Here is a 27,584-nt window from a genome sequence, read left to right as displayed (position 1 = left end):
CCTGGGGCCTTGACACCAGGGGCATATCCTTATTTTCTCCTGCCTCTCCCTCGGTAACTATGCACATAGAGATGGGTGAGGAGAGGTAGGCAGGACTCATGGGACCTGAGTGGTGTTTCCTGATTCTGACTGCAATTGCTAGCAGGTGATGCCCATAGCTATGTTTTCTAAGTTTTCATGTTGGGTCACTGCTTTCCGCAGCCCTCTCTTTCCTCTGCTAGGACACCCCTCCAATCCTCCATTTCCCCAGCTGGGCCATTTACAGAGAAATGGAAGTAAACTGTAATGGGGAGCTTTCACAAACTGTGTGAAATCCCTTCACAAAGTAAGCTTTTGTCCAGGAATAGGTGCATTTGAGTCACACTGGGCCAGAGCCAGCATGCATGTCTCACCTGGTCTTGCTCCCAACTTCAGGGGGCAGGATGAAGCCCCAGAGGGTATGGTGTGCCTCAAGACTGGTCCTTGGCAAAAGTAGGAAGATACTAAGGTATAGATTGGGCAACCTGGAAAGGCTGCTGAATAAGTAGCCATGTAACATGTCCATGTGGCCCCTTCCTGTTGTCCAGAAACCCAAGGTTGGTAGGCCAGCCTTCTCCACATAGTCTGCCCCCTGTGTGGGGGGGGGGGGGGAGGAGAGAGAGAGAGAGAGAGAGAGAGAGTCTGAGAGAGAGAATGAATTTAAAATACAGAAAAGCTTACCAAGCCATCACACTTCACCCTACATACACACACACTCACACACGGACACACACTTCATCCTATGAGATGCAGTGTAAAGGGTAGGACTTAATCAAGACTACAGTGACTTGGCAAGGGCAGGGTGGCATCTCCCTGGCAATGATACCTCCCTCTATAGTTTTCAAAGTGCTCCCATATTTGTCTCCTCATTTCAACCTCTGCTCCTATCATTGTGTCATGGGCATTGCAGGTGTCTCTATCTGCATTTCACAGGACAAATGACAGTTTTCTCTGCTGGCCTCATTCAGAGGTGTTGTAGGGCTGGGACTGGCTCAGACCAGATTCTAGAGAAACCTTAAGACGACAGTGGTCCCTGCTGTATCCCTCACCAAGCCCCACCTCCAATTTCAGCCAAGGATTTCAGCCTCATGCATGTACCCTCGGGCCCACAGGGTGCTGGGCCTCCCACTCTGAGGCTGCCCTGCTTTTGCTGGTGCACACATTCCTCTATAGCCCCAACCCAAGTTCTGCAGAGAATGTAGAGTTATTCAGTAGCGCTCCTGGGGTCTCTGTCTCTCTCTGGCATGCACATTTACTGAGTGCGCTGTTAAATCTAGCACAGAAGTGAGTGGGATTCAAAGCAATTCACAGTCTGGGGAGGGAATTTGCCCAACAGACCTGTAGGCAGATGAGGGGATAAGCACAATGAGGAGGGCTGTGGGGTGAGCTTGTACGTCTTAGCTAGACTGAGGACGAGTGCTATGCTGCTGCTTCTTCAGGAGTTTGGCTAATGTAGGAGAGAGGAACAAGGAGGAGGTGACAGAGGAATGAGAGAATTTGGAGCATCCAGACACTAGAAAAAAAGTTCCCACTAGAATTTCAGGTGAACAGCGAAAAGATATACACTGGGAGGAATGGCTCAAGGGTGACTGGGCTGACGTTCAAAGTCTTGTCACTAATCTAAGAGGCCTGGGCTCCTCAAGGGCGATATCTTCTAGGACCCTCAGTGGGTGCTGGAAATCATGGATAATACCAAGAGCTCTATATTTTTTCTATACATACACAGATGTACCAGACTTTATAAGTTAGGCATAGAGATTAACAACAACAATAATAGAATAGAACAACTATAATATTAGAATGTAGTGAAATTGCAACATTACTATTCTTTTTCCTTTGATGTTATTATTAAGTAAACTACGAATTCAAAGCAAGCACTGCAATACCACAGTGCATTTGGTAACCAACATGGCTACCAAATGACTAATGGGTGGGTAGTATATAGAACATGGATACAATGTATAAAGAGCTGATTCAGATCTTGGGCAGGACACAGTGGGATGGTGTGACATGTTATCACACTATGCAGAAAACGAACAGCACACAAGTTAAAACTTATGAACTCTTGACTTCTGAAAATTTCCACTTAATCATGTACCACATTTGACCATGGGTTGCTGAAACCGTGGAAAGCAAAACCTCAGCAGGGGACTATTGTATAATGTTTGAGATACATAGAAAATAGAATTAAAGATAAATTTAAGGAGAATCATTTTTCATCGGAGTTAAGATGCCAAGCAGGATACCTGCGTCTCATATCGAAGCGTGTGAGTTCTAAGTGCCAGCTCTGAACTGTTCTTCCAGACTCCTGCTCACATTCGCCCTGCTAGACAGCAAGTGTGAAGACCCAAGCAGCTGGGACTCTGCTACGCGTGGGGAGTATCTACACTTGGGTTCTCAGTCCTGGCTTCAGCTCAGTCCAGCTGTGGACACTAATGTAGCAAACCAGAGGATGGAAGATGTGTCTCTCTGCCTTTCACATAAATGAAATAAATAATGTTAAGAGATAACTTTAATTTGGTGTGGACATTTTTCAAATTTTTGCTTAGTTTTTTTAATAATATATATTTTGTGTGAAATTTTAAAAATATTTATTCATTTGTTCTAAAGGCAGAGTGATTGAATGAGAGAGAGGAAAGATCCTCCCTATGTTCTTTTATTCCCCAACAGTCAGACTGAAGCCAGGAGCAAGGAGCTTCATCTAGCTCTCACACATGGATCAGGTATCCAAGAATTAGTCTTTTGCTGCTTCCCAGGCACCTTGGCAGGGAGCTGAATCAGAAGTGGAGCAGCTGAGACTGCAGTCAGCATTCTGATTTGGGATGCAGGCATTACCAGTGTTTAACCTGCTTTGCCACATGCTGACCCCAGCATGTAGTTTTAAAGACAACTCATTAAGAAGTGTGCATGTTCACACACACGCTGGTATCAGGTGAAAGATTGTGGCTGCCTGAGAGCTAGCAAAGTTGGTCATGATAAGGTAAATCTTATTTAACTCAAAATGTTCATGTATGATTATTATGCAGCACAAGAACCATCATGCTCATTCTTTGCAAGATTAAATTTATTTTAGTTGATCACATATTGACTTTCTTCTCAAAAATTTTGTCTTTATTGTTTCCTTGCTCTTTCATTTTACTGTATGGTTGTCCGCACTAAACCTTAAAAAAATAGGATATCTAGCCTGAAATGTCTCCTGAACTCAGTCTCAATAGCATTATTAGAAAGGTACAATATGAGGGAAAGGTACAGTATGAGGGAAAGCCCAACTATTAGTTGAAGTTATGAATTGCAGATTCTGAACCAGAGTCAGTCAAATTCCTTGTTTCCCATCTCAACTTCTGCAGCCAGTAATAGCTCAATTCAGTGATACCGCTCTAGCTTTCATCGACCTAAGTTTTCCCTCTCAATGTCCCCTTTATTGGAATAAACCAGTGCGACCCACACAAGAGTCCTATGACTAGCTTCCCAAGAGCCTCCACTGGGCGCTGACTCTCACAAGCAGCGCAGGCGTGGCCCCTGGACTCTTGGTCCCGCCCATTCCCTGCAGTACACTGTAAACTACAACTCCCAGGGGCCTCCATGTGTCAAATCCGTCAATGACGGTTTCCCAGCAGTCTCGCGGGCGAAGAGCCCTGCCCCTCAGAGTGGCTTCCCCAGGTCCATCTGAGCCCGTCGCCCGCCCCTATCCAATCAGGTGACCCAATGCCACCAACCGGTGCGCGGAGGCGGGCGACGGGTGGTGGCCGGGGGGCTCGGAGGCCACGGGGTGGGGGGCGGGCCCCGGAGGGGGCGGAGCAGGGCCCGGGAGCCGAGCAGCCTGGCAACGGCGGTGGCGCCCGGAACCCGAGGTGAGTTCGCGCTTAAGGCTGGCCTGGCTCCTAGCCGGGCGCTGCGGGGACCCGTGTTGAGGGTCCAGCCCGAGGAGGAAGTCTGAACTGCTGGGCCGGCGCTTCTCGCGGGGCCTCGCCGCACTCTGGTTGGACGCGGGTGGGGGTGCGGTTCGGCAGGGTGCCTTCGCTGTCCCGGCAGGGCAGGGTTGAGGCCGGGAAGCTGCAGGCAGGTGCCTTCCGCTCCCCAGCCCCCCCCCCCCGCAAGGTTTTCTTCGCCCTAGGTGCCCTAGGTGCCCTAGGTCCCTGGCTGGCGGCGGGCAAAGGTCGAGATGCGAATAGGGACCGGCCAGCTGAGGGGGCGGTCGTAGCAGCCGGACTTTGCTTCCCGGTCCTGGGGAGGCGAGCGGGCTAGGCGGCCGCCCTGTTTCTGACGCACCGCATCTGGTCCTCACCCTGACCCTCAGTGCAGGGTCGGCGCGGGCCGCTCCCCAGTGGGCCCTGCGGAGACGGCCACAGTTGGGCAGTGGCCGAGAAGGCGCGTTTGTCGCACTCAGTAATTCCGTGTCATGCATGAGAGCTTTATGTGCTTTTGCAACAGTAGAGGGAAGATCTGAGAAGGAACGGTTAGTTCCCCGATACGCAGTCGGAAGTGTGCAGAGGCACCAACAAGCGCCCTTGGCGGTGTTGCGTCCCTTAACTGTCTTGTGCTGAGCTCAGGAAGTGAAAACTAATTTTAGTATTTGCCTAAGCAAATATGAAGTCAATCTGCTGCAAACATTATACTACGAGGCTTACGAGACTAAGAGAGTTGTAGCTGGTGTTTAAACAGACCCATTCTCTGAGCAAGAATGAAATTGTACCTTTTCGAATTCTCGGAGACCTTGAAGTTCACATAGCTAACTTGTTTCCTGGGTTAAGGGAACAGGCCCAGAGACGCAAGGACCGTGAGCCAGGCTTTGCGGGAACTGGGAGGCTACATTTAGCTTTCAGTCTGCTCTGGGTTCCTTTTTACCATGGCTTGGCTTCACTGCTTGTGAAGTATCCACCTTGGAGCGTTGAGACCTTGGCCGCCTCTTTTGCTCTAGTTCAAACCATTTTGGATCTCCTTCTGAACGAGTTTACCAGCCAGACCAGAGACGTTTTGCTTTCATCTAAGGTTTATATTAGGTATAATTAGGCATCTTTGCCAGATTTGCTTCCGAGTGACTTTTTTCCGGCTGTTTCACAAAGTTAGGTCTAGCCTTAAAGAGATTTAAACCGGTTCCATTGCACTGCAGCCTCCTCTGGTACTTGATTACCTCCCTTTGAAGTTCTAGTTTGCGTTTGTCAAAGCTTCGTCAGCTTCGCCCATTCACTAGGCACAGGAATGCCTACAGTGTGTTCTAAGCACCAGCAAGGCTGCAGTGTCCGCCGCTGGGGTCCCTGCCTCAGGGACTTCAATATGTGGGGATGCAGTCATAAAATCAACCATGATAGGGCCCGGCGCGATAGCGTAGTGATTTAAAGTCCTTCTCTTGGACTTGCCAGGATCCCATATGGGTGCCAGTCCTAATCCTGGCAGCTCCACTTCCCATCCAGCTTCCTGCTTGTGGCCTGGGAAAGCAGTCAAGGACGGCCTAAATCTTTGGGGCGCTGCACTCTGGTGGGAGACCCAGAAGAGGCTTCTGGCTGCTGGCTTTGGATTGGCTCAGCTCCAGTCATTGTGGCTGCTTGGGGAGTGAACCATCGGATAGAAGATCTTCCTCTGTCTCTCCTCCTCTCTGTATATCTGCCTTTCCAATAAAAATAAACAAATCTTTAAAAAAAATCAACCATGATGTATTCTTCAGTGGAGGCGAGTGCTATAAAAAAACAGAGCTCTGAAACTGCTTATGACAATAAAAGAGGCTGGCGTGCTTGAGAGTGGCTTGAGCGTTACTCTCAGTTGCTGGATTTAGATTATTAGCAGCAGCTGCATGAAAGCGAATAAATCCGAAGTAAATCATTGTGAATCAGAGTGAGTGTGTGGAGTCATCATCGCTCCCCCAAGTTTATATGCAGACAGTAAGTGATTTCAAAGAGTTAGGGAGGCGGCTTTCAGGCTGTATGGGTCCTTCGCTCACTCTGACTCCGGAAGGCTCTGCTGAGGTCAGGATTGACTGTTGATTTCCTGCTAGTACCTGCTGGCCTCTTGGTCTACCCTCCCCAAGGGTTCTACTTCCTGTGTGTTGAGCTGTACTGTGAACCTGCTATCTGAAGTGACCATCAGTCCTTCTGTTGGGTGCTTTGTAAAGAAGCTACTTGATTTTGTAATAGCTCCGGAGGGAAGAAGCGCTCACCTCCTTCGCTGAGATGGCCTTCAGGCTCAGCAGGCAACGCCATCACACTTCTCATGGGCTGGATATTCAGTGGCTTCAAAGGAAATGTCAAAGGTTTTGCAAACTCTAAAAAATGACTAAAGGTTATAAAAACCTCTCCAAGATGCTTTGCTGATAATGCAAAGAGGACAGACTAAATGTAGTTACTGTAGAACCCATGGAAGACACATGGCTCTCGCTGTTATCGAGGATTCCAAACTAAAGGAACAGAGCAAGAGGCTCATCCAGGCTTAATGCGAGACGTTTTTAACCAGTGGCCAAAGTTCAACATCAGGGTTTCTAGTTATTTCTGAAGCTTATTCAACTTTATAACACAATGATGAGTTGTTCTCATTATTCTTGAGTCATTTCTCTTCCCCGCTTCTGGCATCTCTGAAGTTCTGCTTGCTTTCTTTTCTACTGCCTCCATTCACTGCCCCTTTCTGGCAGATGGGGGTGGGACCTGCCATCAGCTTGCGAGGTGTGGCCTGTGCATTGGGCAGTCTGCACGGACTTGAATCTTGCCTTTAGTACTCATGTGACCTTGGACGACTTACTTACCTCTATCCCTTACTTTCCTTCTCCGTAAAATGATAATCCCACTTCCCTCCTTGGATTGTCTGGAGGATTGAGCGGATGATGTGTGCTCTGTGCTTATCGTCAGTGGTGTTGTGCAGACTGGACAGTCAAGAAAATGGTCCTGACTTGGCCAGTGTGCAGCTCCTTCCTTTCCAGAAACAAATGTGTCCAGCCGTGCTCTGGTCAGCTTCTGCAAGTATAGCAAGCTGGGTCTTCTGGCCTTTTTGCTGCATTTTGTTGTCGGCACAGCATTTTCATTTTCAAGTAATATGGGTAGCAGTTTCCTCCATGCTTTCAGTAAAGTTTCTTTTACCATTTGGAGATAGAGATTACTTGAGGCTATATTTTGTCTGTTGACACAAACAATGAGAGGCCTTTTTCCAGCTGTGCTTTGACAGTGCTGGCAGGCCCAGTCAGAGGCAGGTGAGTTAGTCCAGTTGCTATCCTGTAGGTGCAGGATGGCTTTCTGGTGGAAATGTCTGCCTGTTTCCCACAGGGAATCTTTTGAAGAACATGGAGAGGCCTGTCTCCCACACAATTGGCATCGTGTACCAGCACTTGCTTTCTGTCTCTGCCAGAGGAGCAGTAGTGGCAAACAAGCCCAAGTCTATTCTTTGTGACATGGTAGAAAGCTGCCTGTTTTGGCACTATAGAGGCTGGATTCAAGTCCCAGTTCTTATGTCTGTGACACTGGACAAGTCACCTGATCTCACTGCTAGTAGCTCTTCCAGATGTGAGCTGGAGCTTACCGAAGCTGCCCTGCCAAGCTGGCAGAGTTCTTCAGCGAATCAGACATGTGTCAGGGCCCTTGGTAAACTGGGGCAGTTACGATCAGTCAGGCGTTCTGTCACCCATTGCTATTTGGCGTCAAAGAGCAAGCCCCCTTTGTGTTCTTGGCCCATCTGCATCGCAGCCGCAGGTGTGGTCGGCACCTCTCTGCTTCAGTTTCTCTCTGGTTATGACGGAAATATGCAGGCTTTGCTGCCTCTCTCCAGTGGACCTGAAGCTATGGCTATACCTTGTAAGTTTCCTTCTATCCGTTCAGCTGGTGGTCAGCCAGCAGAAAATGGTAGTAAGGGGAACTCTGCAGCAGGGAAGTTTGCCTCTCTGGCAGGACTCTCGGGATGGAAGCTTTTCTTGGTTTTCCAAGCCACGCTGCCCTCAGTCTAGCTTCAGGCCTTGGTGCCTCTTTCAGTCTGTCCTAGACTGATGCTTGTACTCTTAGGGTTCAGATGGAAACACATCCAGGCTCTGAGGAAGTGATTCAGTCTGCTCTCCAAGTCAGTCCCTGCTGGGCTGCTCCAGCAGCCCAGGAGCCTGAGTGTCTTTTCCGTTCTCCTCAACCTTCTTGCTCAATGTGTTCCAATAACTCCATAGGCAGTTCTTTCCAGTTTCATGTACTTTGAATTTAGTATTATTGTTCTATGAGTCATTGTCTTGCTAGGTAATTCCTGCATATTTCATTACTGCTTTTCTCATGTTCCAAGCACGTAATGAAGGAACTGAGGTCGGAAACATTTCTGAGAGTGTGAACCCTATCATGGCTCTGTGCATATAAACAGATGCTTAGTGTTCATCCGCTTGAACTGGACAAGTGGGAGAGCCTACAAGTGTTTGAACATGCTCATTTTATCCACTTCGGTAGTATGCACAAGGGGAATCAAGGTGGGCTGAGGCTTTCTTTCCGTGGTCCAGTAGCAAAGGAATCCAGTAACGGGAGAGCCTTCCCAGGTAGATTTGCCGGCCTTTTCTTCTTCTTCTTCTTTTTTTTTAAGATTTATTTAATAATTGGGAAGTCAGATGTACAGAGAGGAGGAGAGACAGAGAGGAAGATCTTCCATCCAATGATTCACTCCCCAAGTGACTGCAACGGCTGATGCTATGCCAGTCTGAAGCCAGGAGCCAGGAACTGCTTCCGGGTCTCCCATAGGGTGCAGGGTCCCAAAGCTTTGGGCTGTCCTCAACTGCTTTTCCAGGCCACAAGCAGGAAGCTGGATGGGAAGTGGAGCTGCAGGGATTAGAACCGGCACCCATATGGGATCCCGTCACTTTCAAGGCGAGGACCTTAGCCGCTAGGCCACGGCGCCAGGCCCTGCTGGCCTTTTCTTTGCAGTGTCTTGATTTGTGAACTCTGCACATGAACAGTTTGAATACAAGTTGATTTTTGCTTTGCTTGCTGGTATGTTAAGGGTGGGAAAGGATAAGGGAAGTGGAAGCGTAATAATTAAAAGTAGAAATAAAAGTAACTTGTTTGTAACTCATTCTGTTCTTATCTCCTTGCACAGGGACAGTACACAGTGATGTTCTTTCTTTAGCATGTGATAGCTGGTACATTTTGATATCATGGCCTTGAGTGTTTCATGGGAAGGAAGCACTCTTTCCTGGAGTCTGCTAGTCAGACCTCGGAGTGTCATCTCTCTGCCTGCGTGGCTGCTGTTGAGGCAGAGAGCAGTTGTAAAGGAGGTTCTTAGCATTGGGTGGTGACGATTTACATTCCCATGTACATTACCTTTATGGTCCTGGAGTGACTTAGGTGCAGACTCAGGAGAATGGACATTGTGTGTAACTCCAGTAGGCCTGTGCTTGCCTGAGCTGTTTTACTGTAAAAAGAACAGTACCTGCTTGTGTACTGACTGGGCAGTACTGTTTGTGAGCACTCCCCCTTGGAGATTCCTGCTTCTGAGGTGCCCCTGCTGCCTGTGGGTGGCGCCGTGTCTGCACCCAGGAGAGAAGCCCAGTGTCCCTGCCTACTGTACACAGAGGTAGCAGACGGTGGAGCGGCCTTCATCTCCTGAGGCACTTGCTGAGAGGGAGAACGCCTTTGTTTTCAAGCTGAAGCTTAGATCTTGCCAGACAAGTCCCTCCTTTGCTATAGGCAACTTTAATATTTGCCCCCAGGGGTTCCCATCACTTTGCCTTGTTGATAGAAGCTAAAGGCTACCTCAGAATCTGCATGGGCATGCTATGGCCAAGTGATTGTGTGTAAGTGAGATTGTGAGAAGCCTGGCCTAGGAGGAGGATCGATTCACATCCTGAGAGGGTACCAGGACCCTGTGGTAATTGACAGTTTCCCAGTAGCTGCATTTAAAAAGTAAAGACACAGGCAAGATCCATGTCGGCCTCTTGTTGAGCCCAGGAGCTGCTCTGCAACCCTCACACTGACTGGTGAGATTCCCTCCTTCTTGGGTACCAAGTTGTCGTGGAAATGAGGGCACGTCGTGTCTGAGGCCAGTCAGGTGCAAGTGTTCACGCCCCAGTTGCTGCGTGTGGAGTAGGCAGCTCTGCGAGATGTTTTGCCTTTCCGTAGGAATGACTTTGAAGGTTTCCCTGTAATATGTGACAATGGTGTTAGGCATAATCTGCAGCAAACCTTTAACCCAGCGCTTTTACAGAATGTTTCATTCGCATTAGCACAGCGACCTCACTTTGAGGGAGATACTTGACATCCGCACCCAGTTGCTCTCACAGGCCTTGGACCTTTTTAGGTGAGGCAGAGAGGAAGTAGCAGCCTCAGGAACTGAAGCCAGGCAGGTATAGTTTTGGGATTCAGGCAAGCTAGCTATAGCTGCCTGGGGACCAGTTTCTTTTTTGTATAGCCCATTGGAATCTGTGTGAAATGCAAGCTTCAGTCTTTGGGGGAGAACATCAAAGACCTTGAGAAATAGATGTTTCTCCTCTGGCTTTTCTGCCAGGGCATCATCGGGTCCCTAAATAGCAGCCCGTTCCTCCTGGGAATTTTACAGACCAGTGGTTTGCTACAATGGCTGCTCATTAGAATCACCTGGGGAGTTTTAAGTACCTGCTGCCCAGGCCCCGCCCACAGACACTTGGATGTAATTCATCCGAGGTGAAACTGAGATTGGGCTTGTTTTCAAAGTATTTCTGCACATTGTGGTGTGCAACTGGGGTAGGGACGCTCCTCCGACCTGGCTGTCGAACTTGGAGGTTACTTCTGCTTTTAGCCCACCGGGGAGAGCACTCCTCTCATTGCCTTGGGGCTCGCAGAAGGTGCCCACGCTGCCCCTGCTGCTGCTGCTGTGCCTCCGCTTGGCCAGGAGTAGCCAGCCACAGCAGAATCACCTGAGGGGCCATTGCAAAACGTCAAATTCCCCAGCGTCCTGCCTGCAGCTTCTGACTCAGTGGGTCTGCGGCAGGGCTTGGGGAAGGCGGGAGTCAAGTATTGCCTTTACTCAAGACAAGATGCTCTTGCGGGGAATGTTTTGACACTGAACTTCATCCAGCGCATCTTGGGCCTTTATGGAGCTAGTTTTCTGTACCATCCCTGCTTCAAATCACTGATGTGCTCATTTGACTGTTTCAAGGGATTTTTTGATACAACTTTATAACAGGAATTTGCATTGCCAGCTGGGGTGAACTGAGCGTGCTTCTGATACTTCTTTTTATTTTTTAAAAAAAGATTTATTTGTTTATTTTTATTACAAAGACAGGTATACATAGTGGAGGAGAGACAGAGAGGAAGATCTTCTGTCTGACGATTCACTCCCCAAGTGAGCGCAACGGCCGGTGCTCCGCCGATCCAAAGCCTGGAACCCGGAACCTCCTCCGAGTCTCCCACGCAGGTGCAGGGTCCCAAAGCTCTGGGCCGTCCTCGACTGCTTTCCCAGGCCACAAGCAGGGAGTTGGATGGGAAGTGGAGCTGCCAGGATTAGGACCAGCGCCCATATGGGATCCTGGCGCGTTCAAGGCGAGGACTTTAGCCACTAGGCCACGGCGCTGGGCCCCTGATACTTCTTAGTATTAGACTTAATCGTATTTTCTTCAGGATGTTTTTATCTGTGTTTCTGAGTGACATTTGACTTTACATTTTCCTGTACTATTTTGTGTAGTTTCATATCATACTTATGCTAGACTTATAAATGAACGAATATATTCCTTTTTTTTTTGTGCTCCACAAGTTTGTATAACATTGGAGTTGTGTATTCCTTGAATGTTGGTTGATTTTGCTGGCCTAGTCTTGTATTCTATTGCTTATTTGTGTTTTCTCTCATTTTTTCTTCATTAATCTTACAACTTTGTCAGTTGTGGTTATGATACTAATTTGTTAATATAATTATGTTTATTTTCATTTTTGCAATCTTTGTATTCATAAATTACATATTTGTTGGATAGACTCACAGAGATACCTTTTAAAAGACGTATTTGTTTTGCTTTATTGGAAAGTCAGATTTACAGAGAGGAGAGCCAGGATGATCTTCCATCCGCTGGTTCACTGTCCAAGTGTCTGCAAAGGCCAGAGCTGAGCCAATCTGAAGCCAGGAGCTCTTCCAGGTTTCACACGTTGGTGCAGGGTCCCAAGACTTTGAGCTGTCCTCGACTGCTTTCCCTGACCACAGGCAGGGAGCTGGAAGGCAAGTGGAGCTGCTGGGGTATGAAGCGTGCTCATATGGGATCCTGGCAGATGCACGGTGAGGACTTTAGCCTCTAGGCTGCTGCGCCAGGCTAGATATCTTTGTTTTTTAAAGCTTTATTTATTTGACTAGAAAGGCAGATCTTCAGGGAGAAGCAGAAATGGGGGGGGGTGCGGGGAATCTTCCACCCGCTGCTTCACTCCTCAAATAGCCACAATGGCTGGAGCAGAGCCAATCTGAAGCCGGGAGCCAGAAGCTTCTTCCAGTACTCCCATCAAGATACAGGGTCCCAAGGAGTTAGGCCAATCTGTGCTGCTTTCCCAGGTCATACTCAGGGAGCTGGATGGGAAATGGAATAGTTAGGACACAAACCGGCACCCATATGGGATGCCGGTGCTTGCATATGGAGTAGCAGCCAGTTGACCCATTACTCCAGCCCTGAAACACAGAGATCTTAATATCCTCTGGTTCACTCCCCAAGTGCCTGCCATGATTGGGCCAGGCCGACGCTAAAGGCCCGGAACTGAACCTGGCTCTGCTACAATAGCGCAGGACAGTTATTTTAGCACCTCCTGGACCTGAGGTATTCCAGGGTCTGCATTAGCTAGAAACTGGACTAGCGAGTGGAGCTGTAACTCAAACGCAGACCCTGTGATATGCAATACATAGTTCCTAAGCAGCGTCTTTCCCTGCCCTCCTCAAATATTTGTTTATTTGGATAGAGATAAATTCTGCCCACTTGTTCACTCCCCACATGTCTGCAATAGCTGAGCCTGGACCAGACCAAAACCAGGAGTCGGGAATTCCAGCTGGGTCTCCTTGGAGAGTGGCAGATGCACAGGCACCAGGCCATCTTCCACTGCTTGCCCAGGCGTATCAGGGAGGAACTGGATCAGAAGTGGAGCAGCTGGTGCTCAAATCACTTATATTTAATGTGATGTCACAGGTAACATGGTGTAAGTTGCTGAACCGCAACACCACCTCCCCAAGGAGATAATTAATGGCTGCACCAAACACCTTCCCCCAGTTATTTATTTTTTTAATAATAAAGTTTTGCATGGGTACAACATTTTAAATTGTTGCTTGCAATGCCAGCATCCCATAATCAGAGCGTCAGTTTGACTCCCCACTGCTTCACTTCACATGCAGCTCCATACTGATGTGCCTGGGAAGGCAGTGAAAAATGGCTCAAGCGTTTGGGTTCGTGCATCCTGTGGGAGAGACCCAGGTGGAGCTGCAAGCTTCTGGCTCTGCCTCTTCGGCAGCCACTGTTACCATCTGCTTGTGTGAAATAGTGACTGGAAGATCTCTCTGTCTCTCTACTTCAGTCGTCTGTTTTTTAAGTAAATAAATAAATGTGAAGACATTTATATGATTTTATTGTCCAATTTATGAGAAGATATATTCATAGCTATTTTGCTTCTATACTTCTTTCCAGCCAGGCAAACTGTTTCCCCCGTGCTCCAATAAGCCATCACATTTATTACTGCTTTTGTGTTTCTTCCTTTTGCAAATTTCAGCAAGCACATAGAAACAATGACTTATTTGCATTTATTCCTTTTCTTACACAAACAGGCACATTTTATACACTAGTCAACCTGTTTGTTTTCACTTATTCCAGAAGTTGCCCTTCTCCATTTTCTCATTCTTCCTTTGGATTTGTTCTGTTTGAATATTTCTGTCATACAATGCTTTGATTATTATTTAGTACTAGTATATTCTAATTTCCATTGAATCGATTTCATTCATCCATAATAGTTTAGAAGTACTTTCTTAGTTTAAGATTTTTTTTTTTAATTTGAAAGGTCAGATTACAGAGAGAAGGAGAGACAGAGAGAACTTCCATCCACTGGCTCACTTCCCAAATAGCTGCAAGGGCTAAAACCCTAGGTGATCTGAAGCCAGGAGGCAGGCGCTTCCTCCAAGTCTCCCCTGGGTGCAGGGGCTTCAAGTACTTGAATCATCACGTGCTCAGCTTTCCAAGGTGCATTAGCAGGGAGCTGGATTGTAAGTGGAGCGGCAGGGTAGCAGCTGGCACCCTGTGATATCAGCACTGTAGGTGGAGGATGAGCCTCATATGCCACTGTGCTGGCCCCAGAAGTACATTTTTAATAAAGCTTGCACATGTATTTCCTGGGTGTTTTCCAAACCGATTTGCAACTTCATTGTGTTAGGGCTAAATAATGTGCTATGAATGCTAGTAGCTGTTTGAAATGTATTATGTAGTATTTTGTGACTGATTTCTTTCACTTAACATGTTACTTTTTATATTCATTGTTATGCTGTTACACATGAATTGGCAGAGTGATATTTTATAGAGTACATGTAACAATTTGCCGATTCACTAGTTTATGAACATTTGAACTGATTCCATTTTTAGCCATTATGAATGAAGCTGCCATGAGCACTGAGTAACAAACCTTTTGTGGACTCATGTTTTCATTTCATTCAGGTGTGGCATTTAGAGGCCTATGTTTAGTATGTTTAACTTTACAAGAAACAGCCAACTTGGTTTCCAAAATGGTACTGCTATTGTGCCATCTTGTATTCCCAGCAGCAAAGTCTAAGAGTTCCACTGAGGCCACATCTTCATCAACACACATATATGAAACATATATTACATATACTATATGTGTATGGGTTCTTTAAAGCCATTTGGGTTGTGTATAATGGCATTTTGTTGTGCTTTTAATTTGTATACTCCACATGACTAACCATATTTAGTATGTCTTCATGTGCTTATTGGCCATTAAACTTTCCTTTGGTAAAGTGCTCAAATCTGAAATAAGCCCATTTCTTACAAAATTGGATTGTCTGTCTCATTAAATTGTGAGAGTTCTTTGTACTGGATACAAGCAAGTCTCTTATCAGATATGTCATTTGCAAAGATTTTCTCTCACACTGATTTTTTCTTTCATTTTCCTGGTTCTTCCAAAGATTAAAAATTTTGACGTCATTTATTTGCCCCCTTCTTATGGTTTGTGCTTTTTGTGCCAAAGAAATCTTTGCCTGGGGCTGGCGCATGGTTCAACTGGCTAATTGTCAGCCTGTAAACTCTGAGAACCCATATGGGCACGAGTTCTAATCCAGGCAGCCCAGCTTCCCATCCAGCTCCCTGCTTGTGGCCTGGGAAAGCATTGGAGGACGGCCCAAAGTCTTTGGACCCTGCACCCTTGTGGGAGACCTGGAAGAAGCTCCGCCTGGCTTCAGATTGGTTCAGCTCTCGCTATTGCATCCCTTTAGGGAGTGAGCTATCATATCTTTTTGGCCCTCATGTCTTTGTAAATACGCCTCTCTAATAAAAATAAATCTTAAAAAATTAGGAGATTAAAAAAATGAAATCTTTGCTTAACCTCAGTTCACAAAAGTTTTCCTTGTGTATCCTTCTCAATCTTTTTGTTTGTTTCAGCTCTTGTAGTTTAGATATATTATGGCAGGCAAGAATCTGAGGTACCACCCTTCTTTTCTCTCCTCTGGAGTTTGTTTTGGTTTTGTCTTGAGCATGAGCTACTTACTTCTAACCAATAAATATGGGAAAATGTGAGGCTTGTGTAGATCTGATTAGGGTCATAGGAGTGGTTTTTGCATTGACCAAAGGGAAGCATATCCTTCATGGGACTGAATTAATGAGTAGCAAACCCTTTCCGAGGGTCTGGGTCCTCCCTGCAGTGATCTTGCTGGACTGATGCTGAGGAAGGCCAGGTAGAAAAGAACTGCAAAGGCCAGGCCCTTGTCCGTGGAACACAACCTGGCCAACAGCTCAGCTGCAGCGTTGGGGGGATCCTGAGCAGAGAGCCAAGTGTCCGGACCCCCAGAGAATGGTCACGCTGTCTTTGTAGCAGCCACTCAGTCATTTCTGCAGCAATGTGAAGCTGCTGCATGCGGCATTTGAAGTTAGAGTTGTATGGTATGTGACGTGCAAGGGTCAAGGTTCATATACTTTTTCCATATGAACTTCAGATTGTTCCACCTTCAGTGGTAGACGTTATTTCCCTTTAAATCACCTTGGAACCATTGTTGAAAAATCAATCTAAAGCTTCTGAAAAATGAGCCCGTGCGCAGACTCTTCTCTGTTTCTTTGATCTGTGTATCTGTCTCCACACCAGGTTTACACTATATGGATTCCTGAAACATTAGGGTAAGTCTGGAAACCAGGTTGTGGAAGTCCTGCAGCTTTGTTTTCTTTTTCAGATTGTTTTCACTGTTCATGTGGCCGTGCCATTGTCATTTGCAACAACAGAATGTGTTTGGCTAGGGATTGGGTTCGTTTTATAGAGTAATACAGAGAACATGATAAAAATGTGTCTTATGCTCTTTAACATAATGCATTTCTCCTTGTACTCTATTCCTTGGGTTCTCTCCTCAGTGTTTTGCAGTCTTGAGTATTTGTTCTTGTACAGATCTTGTTAGATGTAGCCTGAAATATTTCATTTTTCTGTTCTTGTGAATAACATTTTTATTTCAGTGTCTCATTTGTTCACTGCTAATAAAAATGTGATTAATGATTATGTTGATCATCTGTATCATGCAACCTTACTAAATTTGCTTATTTTTATAGCGTTTCTGCAGCATGCTTAGGACTTTTTTTACATATCTAATAATGTTGTCTGCAAATGCTGACAAATTCTTCCTTCCAATGTGTTATTTATTACCTTTTAATTTCTTCATTTATTAAATTGGTTAGGTTCTCTAAAAGATGGTAGATGCAGGTGATAGAAGTGACCACCATTGCTTTGTTTCCATTCTTATTGAGTGAGCCTTTCACCATTCAACTTGAAATGTAATGTCTGAGGCTGGCCCCGTGGTATAGTAGGCTAAGCCTCTACCAGGGCAGGGGGAGAAACATCCCATATGGTCACTGGTTTGTGTCCCAGCTGCTCCATGTTTGATCTAGCTCCCTGCTTGTGACCTGGGAAAGCAGTAACGGAGGATGACTCAAGTCCTTGGGTCCCTGCACCCGCGTGGGAAAACTGAAACTAGCTCCTGGCTCCTGGTTTTCAATCAGCTCAGCTCCTGCTGTTGTGGCCACTTGAGGAGTGAACCAGCAAATGGATGATCTCTTTCTCTCCTTCTCTCTGCAATCCAACCTTTCATATAAAAATAAAATCTTGTTTAGTATAATGTCAGCTATAGGGTTCTTTTTTTGTTGTTTTTTTGGAAGATGTACTTGGTTATTTCTACTTTGCTGAGAATTTTAAAAATTATTTAGTGGAAAACACACACACACACACACGGGGGGGGGGGTCGGTGCATGGGTGGAGAAGGAAGGAAGGAAGGCTCCCATCTGTTCGCTTACACCCCAAATGGTTGTAACAGGCCAGAATTCATTGACTCAATCCAAGGCTTCCATTGGATAGTAGGATTCCGGTTATTTGAGCCATCCCTGCCACTTCCCAGGGTTTAGGAAGTTGGAGGCAGAAGGCGCAGCTAGCTATCAAGCTCATGTGCTCCCATATGGGATCAGTGTCTTAACCACCAGGCCACTAGGCAAAATGCCAGCCCCTCTGAGTTGGTTTCTAATTGTGATTGGATGTTGAATTATAAAGTTGCAGTCAGATACAGTCTTCACAGAGATAGTGTGAACAGCCCAGGCAACTGTACATATCACCCCATTCTACCCATTACCAATCACTATTCCCCAGCCTTTTCTCCTAGTGTTGATAACAGAAATTTCATTTGGAGCTTGCAAATTTTATTTTCTGTGGAGCAGCAAATACTTCTACTTCAAAAGATAAATCCTTAGCCAGATTTATACATATTATTTTAGAAGTGGAATGTCTTCATCTTTTTTTGCAATTGTTTTCCTGCTAGTTTTAGCTCTTCCTTATCTCCTTTTTTATTTCTGCCTTGCCTTTTACATTATTTCTTCCTCATCTGTAAAAACTTCTTTTCTACCAGTAGTGCCAAGATCTATAAGTATATCAATTCATTTTTCTTTTACCTTGTTTTGTGACAAAGATGAATGATCACTTATATTTGTAGCTGGACTAATAGGTAACTGTCTCCAAAAGGAAGGTAGTTTGTATGTCCTCTCTGGAAATTCTCTCTGAGTTTCCTGGGATCCCAATTAAGCTAGACTTTGGGAATTCCCTTTGGACACTTCTCTGCTGTGGCAAGCTGGCTGTTGGGCAAGCTGTTGCCACTGCTGCTACTACTGATCTCTCCTAACCTTCCAGTCTTTCAGTGGAGAGTCAGGATTTGGGTCTAGGCACGGTGGCCTAGCAGCTAAAGTTCTTGCCTTGAAAGTGCCAGGATCCTGTTTGGGCACCGGTTCTAATCCCGGCAGCTTCATTTCCATCCAGCTCCCTGCTTGTGGCCTGGGAAAGCACTTGAGGATGGCCCAAAGCCTTGGGACCCTGCACCCATGTGGGGGACCCTGAAAGAGGCTCCTGACTTCAAATTGGCTCAACTCCAGCCATTGTGGCTGCTTGCGTAGTGAATCACTGGGCGGAAGATCTTCCTCTCTGTCTCTCCTCCTCTCTGTGTATCTGACTTTGCAATTAAAAAAAAAAGATTTATAAAAGAAATTGAGGTATGGTTAACACTTAAGAGATGATGTCTTAGGTAGTTTTAAACTCTGAAAGCATTTTTCAGAACAAAATTCTGAAGAATGAACACTTAATGAAACAAGCATACAAGGGTATTTCAAAGGTTGTTGAAAAAATAGAATTAAGATAAAATATTGATGCAAAAATCTTTGAAGGGTCAGTTGTTGTGGATTAGTGAGTTAAACTGCACCTGCAATGCTTGCATCCCATTTCTGAGTGCTGACTTGAGTCCCAGTTACCTTGCTTCCAATGCAGCTCCCGGATGATATCCGGGAATATAGCCAGTAATGGTTCAAGTGCTTCTGCCAGATGGAGTCCCTGGCTCTGGCTTTGTGTTGGCCTAGCCTCTGCCACTGGGGCCATTTAGGGAGGGAACCTACAGATGAAAGGTCCTCTTTCTATGTCTCTTGGTTTCTTCATCACTCTCTGCCGTTCAAATAAATAAATCTGTTTAAAAACCTTTGAAATCCATGCATAGCTTTTTGTTATAACATGTATTTTTCATGGAGTTTTTGAAGACCCTGATGTGAATGGATTTCAAATTAATTTTGTGTCAGGATAAATTTTTAATCCCATTTTGCCACCAAGCTTTTGAAGTACCCTTTTATACAATCTAAGCAGACTCCTTGGAAGAAGAATCTGTATGGCCAGCTTGTGCGCTGCTGTGTTTTGAAACAAATCCCCCATATCATAGTGGCTGCTTATGAAGTGCTGGTTTTTGAACTAGAAGGAACTTTGTCCTCTTTTTTTACATAGTTTTAATAAAGAATTCAACGAAATAGAATAATGGTTTAGTTGAGGAGCAGTAAGGGTTATAATGTTTTACTGCTTCACAGATGTAGATTTGAGGGGAAAATCTTGTTTGTTTATCCAACTTTAAAATGAAAGCTAGTTAGAGATGTTATGGCACAGCAGTTAAGTCACTGCTGGAGGTGTGCTCATCCTGTACAAGAGTGCCTGGGTTCAAGTCTTGCCTCTGGAGATTCCTGCTAATAGACACTCTGGGAAGCAGCAGGTGATTCCCAGAGCAGTTCAGGGCCTGTCATCCATGTGGGAGACCTACATGGAGTTCTTGTCTTTTATCTTTGGCCTAACCCAGCTCCCACTGTTGTGGACATTTGGGGAGTGAATGAGTAGCTGACATATTTATTCATATTTTCATATTCTCTGTCTCCAATAAGTGTAACTAAAACAAAAGTGAAGGCTTGAGTTCTTTGTATGCATCAGATAAGGTTTCAAGAAAACCACTTTTTAAAGATTTATTTTATTGGAAAGGCACATATACAGAGAGGAGGAGAGATAGAGAGGATGATCTTCTATCCGTTGATTTACTCCCCAAGTGACTGCAATGGCCAGTGCTTCACCAATCCGAAGCCAGGAGCCAGGAACTTCCTCCAGGTGTTCCATGCAGGTGCAGAATCCCAAGGTTTGGGCCACCGTCCTCCACTGCTTTCCTAGGCCACAAGCAGGGAGCTGGAAGGGAAGCAGGGCTGCCATTTGGATATAGTGTCCGTATAGGATCCTGGCACATGCAAGGTAAGGACTGTAGCCACTAGGCCACTCTGCTGGGCCCAAGAAAAACCACCTTTTAGGGGCCCGGCGCCGTGGCCTAGCGGCTAAAGTCCTCGCCTTGAATGCACCAGGATCCCATATAGGTCCCGGTTCCAATCCCGGCAGCTCCACTTCCCATCCAGCTCCCTGCTTGTGGCCTGGGAAAGCAGTCGAGGACTGCCCAGAGCTTTGGGACCCTGCACCCATGTGGGAGACCTGGAAGAAGTTCCGGGTTCCAGGCTTCGGATCAGCGGAGCACCGGCCGTTGCAGTCACTTGAGGAGTGAATCATTGGATGGAAGATCTTCCTCTCTGTCTCTCCTCCTCTCTGTACATCTGACTTTCCAGTAAAATAAATAAATCTTAAAAAAAAATAGAAAACCACCTTTTAATAGCAGTTTTTTTAATGATGATGATAATTATTTTATGATACAGTTCCATAGGTTTGGGGATTTCCCTCCCCCCCCCTTTTTTTTTTCAAAAAAAGTGAGTTCCTAAATGAAGTACTTTAAAAATTTGTAATGTCCTAATATTATGTAGCTTTGAGATGTGACGTGGCCAGGATGGGTTGAGAAGCCCTCACGCACATGTGTCTGCTCAGTTAGTTCAGCTGGTTGTGGTTGGGGGCAGGGTGCGCGCTTAAGGTTTACTCTGAGAAGTTTCTATCTGTTTTTGGATCCCCTGTGCCAGAATAGGAGATAATGAGATGAACTCTTTAGGGCTTCCTCAGAAAGTGTGTCTGGGCTAGGAGTCAAGTGTTTTCCTTTCCTTCCCTTCCCCCCACCCCACTCTTTTTAATGGAATTAGATGTACTTTGAAGGTAAACTGCTTTAAAGCCTTGCCAAGAGTAGATTGCTCTCTTGGGAACCTATATGTCGAATAGGGAGGCAGTCACAGGTATCATAAGGCAGTGCAGCCTAGTGCCTTAGTGCCCCGGGGGCGGGGCAGAAGCATTCAGGAACCCTTGATTCTGCTTTCTGTGCTATCGGTTCACGTGTTTCTTCCCACAACCCCAAGAAGAGAGACCATTTCAGAAACTGGAAACTGCAAGTTGCCCAAGGTTGCATGATCATTTGGAATTAAGTGACTGATTTGGGACTCGAGAGCTGCATTGATGTGGTTATGGAATGGCATCCTTTTTTTCAGCTGTCTCACAGTGTTCCACCACTGGGCATGTAGCATCTCCACAAGCTCTGAAGAGCGGGGTCAATAGCAAATTGTTCAGTTTAAAGGGACCTGGTTATTACTTACTTTGACTAAAGAAAGCAGGGAGCGGAGGGCTGTTTTCCTGAGTGAGATCTGATGTGAATACAGCACATTCATGCAATTCCATATTGCTGCTTCAGTCCCACTGCCCAGGGCCGAGTAGTTGTGGCAGGGCTCTGCAGCCCCACTGGCCACTGTTGACTTCCTGATCCTCTCTCAGGAAAAGTCTGCTAACCCTTTGTTCAAAAGAAAATGACTAAACATGAATTGGCTCATAGTTTTGCGGGTCATGCTTTATTTTCCTATGCGTTGAGCACCCCTCCTGCCAAGTAATCAAGGTGGACGTTAAATGAACGGTGGATGTGGTCTCAGTGAGTGAGAATGTTGGTTTTTAAAATTTATTTTTATTTTCTTTTTGTTTTGTTTTGTTTTTGTTCAAAAGATGATTTTACTGAAATGGCTCAAGGTATGTTTTCATTTTCTTGCCTACCAGCTGGCTAACAACTATAACAACTTTGTTGCAAAAAGGCATAATGCATCGAGTCCTATAAATCCTGCATTTACTGGCACTCCAACGTCTAGAACAGAACTTTCCCTGAGTGGGTCTGTTGGGGGTGATTCTCCCCGTGGAGGCCACACTGGCACTAGGGGAGTTGTTCATATAACATATTGAAAATTATTATTTTATTAAAAGTCCCTCTCCTTTCATTTCTCTTTTACACTGGGATTAAAACAGTATATATTTTTAAACATTTTGGTTAGATTAATAATACTAGTGATTGTCATTCTGAGCTAACAAAGGGGGCTTTGCAGAAATTTGTTTTGTAACAAAGGGAGTATTGAATTTGATAATACCCAGTGCCACGGCACTTGATATCATTTTTCAGAATAAATTTCCAAGTAAAGCGAGCCTCCTTAGGAAGGCCTGGATTTAAAAGTCAAATTTTAATACTGGATAGGTTCCACAGCCATCACAGGAGCCTCCACAGAAAAAGCATGCCTGAACTTGATTTAGATACCAGTGCACAGAGTACCAGACCACATTAAGGAAGATGAAAAAAGAAAGCCTGCATACTTTTTGTTGCTGTGTTGTTTGTACATAGAACGTTCAGAAAAACCACTTAGCAAGAGTCATTGACCTCAAATCAGGTGACAGTGAGAAACAGAGTAAGTACTTGCAAAGGCCGGGAGGGGAAAAAAAATATTTGCTGTTTCTGTTGCTTTAAAATGTTTTAAATAAACGTAAATATGGCCTGCATTGATTTAAAGTTTCCAGTTAAGTCTGCTCCAGGTGTTTTGTGTAATTGTACTTTTTGTATTCCTCAGAAAGGGGTCTAAGAGAAGAAACATGTGGAAGGTGTTTCTGTAGCTTCATCAGGAAAGTTTATAGTGGAAGATAGCATTGTTTTTTCTTTGTGGTGCAAGTTGTTTCAAAGTGATGTGAATTCATGCTGTACTTCTGCCATCTAGGCTGTCTTCTGGGATTTGTACCATTTTTCTTAAGCTTGTGTAAATTTCTGACTTAAGTGAAATACTGGACAAATTTTAACTTCATTGGCTATGTCTTTGTTGCTTATTTCATTCATTCTGTTAATATGTATTAAATACCCGTTAGGTGCTAGATGCTGTTATAAGTGTTGCAAATACATTAATAACCTAGACAGATCAGAATTTTGTCTGAACAGCGCATGTGCCCGTGTTGAAAGGTGGATAACCACGATGATCTTCCAAAAGGTGGTGATAAAGAGAGGGTGGAAGGAAGGGCAGGGAGAGGGGGGATAGGGCCATTGAGGTCGAATAAAGACCATGTGACTTAAATCTCTGCTTCGTTCAATATATTACCTTTATATCATTTTTTAAAAAGACATTGAGAGCCTCAGATATTGGTTGACCAGATTAGTTGAATTTTTTGACCATGTTTCCTAATGTAAAATTTCTCTACTAAGATCTGGACCAGTCACATTAAACCTAGTTTCTTTCAAAAGAACTCTTGGAAATACTTTTTCCCCAAGTAAAACGGATACTCTGGTGTTAGGATACACGAAGTTAGCCAGGAGGGTTGGGCACATAGCACCAGAGTATTGTTTTTCTGAACCTAATGTAGGTCTACTCTTGGCTAGAGTCTTATGATATAGATATATTTTGCTTTAAAGCCAATGTAGCAAAAATTTTTTATTATTATTATTTTTTTCAGATTTCTTTATTTGAAAGGGTGACAGAGATCAGTGTTCCGTGTGCTAGTGCACGTGCAGATATCTGCAAGAGCTAGAGCTGTTCCAGGGACCAAGTACTCCGTCCATATATTCCATGTGAGAGTAGGGGCCCAAATAATCTCACCATCCTCATCCTCCTCAGTGCATTGGCAGGAAGCTAACATAGCAAGCTGTGGCTTAATGCACTGTGCCGCAACACCAGCCCCAATGTTTGTTTTTGAAATAAAAAGAATTCAAACTTCATTGTGTTAGGAGATTGGGACAAAAGACTGTAATCAAAAGAGTAGCTGGTTTTTGCCAGCTTTGCTGTAGCTTCTAATTATTACTGAATTGCAGTTAGTCCAACATAGTTTTATAGAGAAAGATAGGGATGAAGTCCCTTGCCTAATCAATCAGGGACAGACCACAGCCAGTGCTCAGCTGTCTAGTACATTTTGCACAGTGCTACACTGCTGCTTATTGTTCTGTTTGAGTCACTGTCGTCATACACTTTGCAAATGCTTTCGAACTCACCAGCAACGATTGCTCTGCCTGTAGTAGTTGACTCCCCCTTAGTCTTTCTGGGGCCACGACTGCTTAGGGTGTCAGCATTCAGTAATTATCCTTTCATAATTGAACACATGCTAGCAATGTAGCAGATATTCTGGATGGGTATAAACCCTTTTTTTATTTATTTTGCCCAAAATGATGAATTAAAACAGAAGTTATGGCAACAGAAGTCCAGAGGGGTCAAAGTTAACTTGTCCTAGGTCAAAAAGTGACTTGGGGCATTGAGATTTGAATCAGGCCGCTCTGACATCTGTGCGGTCCAGCTTCTGAAAGCCTCAGGAATCAACTGAAGCTGCCCCGCAGTGGAGCCGACACCTGTTTCTTTGATCCTTGAATGTTCCAAATTTTTACTTGACCCAGCTTTTAACAGCAGTGTCTGGTATAACTCCAAAAACCATGGCTTTAGACATAAAGACTGCATATTATGATTCCATTGTACTGAATGGCTAGAGCGGGTAAATCTATAGTCAGCAATTTCCTGGTTTCTCAGAGGCTGCAGGAATAGAGAATGGTGAGTACTACTAATGGATGCCTATTTGACTATTTGGGATGATTAAAATTTTCTAAAATTGATTGTGGTGATAATTATGGAACTCTGGATACACCACGAACCTCATTATGAGTTGTATGGTATGTGAGATGTATAGTTCAAACAGTGTAAAAATGAAGGGAAAGTGGGCACTTTCAATTTGACTAGAAAGTTTCTCATAAGGATTGAAAGTAACAGGAAGTCTTATTTCTTTGTGGCTTTATGAGCTAACAGGAATAGGGAAGTGATTGCTGATTGGACTGTAACCCAGCATTTTAAATTTCTTATGTTGATTTGACAGTAACAAGATAACTTCTGTTCAAAAACATTGACTTGTAGAATGTTTTAAATATAAATGTATTTGGTTACTAAAAATTTTGTTATTAAAGAGATCCCCCAATTTAAATCTATTCTCACTAATTTGTTAAATTTTAGAGATGTATTTATTTTATAGGAAAGGCAGGTTTACAGAGAGAGATGGAGAGACAGAGAGATTCCATCCTCTGCTTTAATCCCCAAATGTGTGCAATGTGTGCGGCTAGGCTTGTCAAACCAGGAGCCCAAGAACTTGGGCCAGCCTCCATCGCTTTCCCAGGCCATAAACAGAGAGTGGGGTCAGAGTGCAAAAACCGGGACTCATATGAGAAGCTGGTGCTGCAGGTGGGGGGTTAGCCTGCTCTACCACCCTGCCAGCTCTTAATTGAATGCTTTGAAGGCAGTTACATCTGACTTGTTTTGTCTAGTTTATGTCATCCTTTCTGCTGCACTAAGAATAGTGGGTTATTTTGTTTGAAATGGGCACTTAAAATCAGAGGGATTTTTCAAAGCATACTGTATACTGATCTGTCTGAATTTCATCCATTTTACAGTTGCTCACTCTTTTTAGATGTTTCTGCATTGGTATATCCATTCCTTTTTAAAATGATCTATTCACTTTTATTGGAAAGGCAGATTTACAGAGAGAAGGAGAGACAGGAAGATCTTCTATCTGCTGATTCACTCCTCAAGTAGCTGCAACGGCTGAAGCTGAGCCCACCTGGAGCCAGGAACTTCTTGGTTTCCCACATGGGTGCAGGGTTCCAAGGCCTTGGGCCATCCTCTGCTGCTTTCCTAGGCCATTAAGCAGGGAGCTAGATGGGAAATGGAGCAACCAGGACATGAACTGGGGTCCAAATGGGATCCTGGTACATGCAAGATGAGGATTTAGCCACTGAGCCATCACAGCAGGCCTGGTATATCCCTTTCTGTACAGAAATATTTTGCCTTGAAGATTCCATTTTAAGCTTCAGATGCAGTGTTCTGAGACTCAGTGAACCGATGCCCTCTCGTGACAATGTTGAATATTCCCCATTTAATGAGTCATTCATTCAGCAGATAGTGGTTAAGTACCCCTGTGTACCAGCAAGCATCCATGGCCAAGACAGACATGAGCAGAGCTCTTGTACACTTGAACACTGGGAGATGCGCATAGTCCATGTAGATTGGCCCCACCTGGTCAGCGCCACCTCTTCCTTTTGGCAGTTGCCCTTATTTGCATCTTGCTCAGAGGTCACTTGGGCATTTCTTAAGGCTAGAGCCCAGCCTTGCAAAGCTGTTAAAGCAACAGGTTCTGTGCCAAGGTGTGTTAATATTGTCCATGCTGGATTTTGTTAGCGTGTGGCCACTTTTAAAATGCTGCCTGGTAGAAAGACTGCAAATAGCCATGACCACCTTGCTGAATTGGATGTGATTTTTACCTCCCCCTAACTTCATATGTATCCATCTGTATCATTAACTGTGAGAAAATAACCAAAGCATTACTTAGTCTCCACAACTCTAAATATATCCATGTATTAAAGTGATCTTGTCTATGTTCTGAATGTGATGCTTTCATTTATGCCTAAATTGTGATGAATATGTATTATTTCAATGAAGTCTGTGCTTTCCCTAGAAAATGCTGATTCAATCCAACTTTACTAATTTGATTGCATTCAAATCCATGCTACTTCAAACTGTCTTAATTTGAAGAAAGCAGAATTCTTACAGGAGAAAACAGAGTGAATTAAATTGTCTCATTCTTTTATCATTCTGCTTGGCTGCCCCTAAGTTATCTTTAAAGAATGAGATCTGTGAAAATTTGAGTTCTCTTGCATAATTTGCTAAACATTAAAGGGGTTTTTTTTTTTTTTTAGATGCTAGTTGAGGTGCTGTGGACTGAACCTTCCTGGAATGCGTGTGACGTCCTCTGAGTTCCACTTTGTGTTTAGCTCCCGTTTGCCATTCTTGTTGGAGTCTTTGCATCCTGCCTGTGCTCACTTAGTTCTTTCCCTCTGTGAGCTAGCAGAGGCTGAGTGGCACTCGTTCACAGAGGTGCACATTAGGGATGCTCAGTGGGTCAAGTCTGTACAACTTTCCCACGTGGGAAACACTTGGAGTCCCTAGCGTTTCAGATGAGGGAAACAGCCTGTATGCAAAGACGCCTGTGAAGTAGTGCTCCTTGTTCTCAGCTGTAACACTGAAATCTCAATGTCAAATATGTTGGAAACGATAAGTGAACTCAGTTGTTATTAAATGTTGTCTTTCTTGGCAGAGTTTCCAGTATGGCTTCTGCATCAGCTCCTAAATGTAATTCACACACCTCAGACAATGAACCTCTTCAGAGTGTAAGTCAACTTTTCAAATTCTCTCTCTCTCTCCGCATCTCTCTTGTCATTATTTGAATAGTAGATCATTTGAGGTTTATTGGATTATGTGCTTCATTCTCATTCACAGTGTGTAGAGATGTGTGTCTGTGTGTGTATTGTATGTTTTTATTTTTGTCCAGCTTTGTTCCAGGAAAGATTCTAAATAGGATGGTGAGTGTGTCTGTGTGTGT

General features: G+C 44.8%; 1 protein-coding gene across 4 annotated transcripts in view; it reads left to right on the top strand.

Annotated features, from left to right (window-relative positions):
* The first annotated feature begins 3,821 nt into the window (after window positions 1–3,821).
* The window catches only part of MTM1 (myotubularin 1), a 91,194-nt gene continuing 67,431 nt past the window's right edge, over window positions 3,822–27,584 (top strand). The window contains exons 1-2 of one of the 4 annotated variants that reach the window (XM_041000133.1): window positions 3,822–3,869; window positions 27,300–27,372. In XM_041000133.1, the coding sequence (XP_040856067.1) occupies window positions 27,310–27,372 (63 nt within the window). In that variant the 5' untranslated portion in view covers window positions 3,822–3,869; window positions 27,300–27,309. Of the gene's footprint in view, window positions 3,870–25,973; window positions 27,373–27,584 lie in introns of those variants that run through there. The other 3 variants (XM_041000136.1, XM_041000135.1, XM_041000134.1) reach the window with 3 other exon arrangements.

This window comes from Ochotona curzoniae, unplaced genomic scaffold (genome assembly GCF_017591425.1).
Source record: "Ochotona curzoniae isolate NIBS_2020 unplaced genomic scaffold, NIBS_Ocur_1.0 scaffold_1852, whole genome shotgun sequence".
Lineage (NCBI taxonomy): Eukaryota > Metazoa > Chordata > Mammalia > Lagomorpha > Ochotonidae > Ochotona > Ochotona curzoniae.
This window is presented reverse-complemented; position numbering and strand designations above follow the sequence as displayed.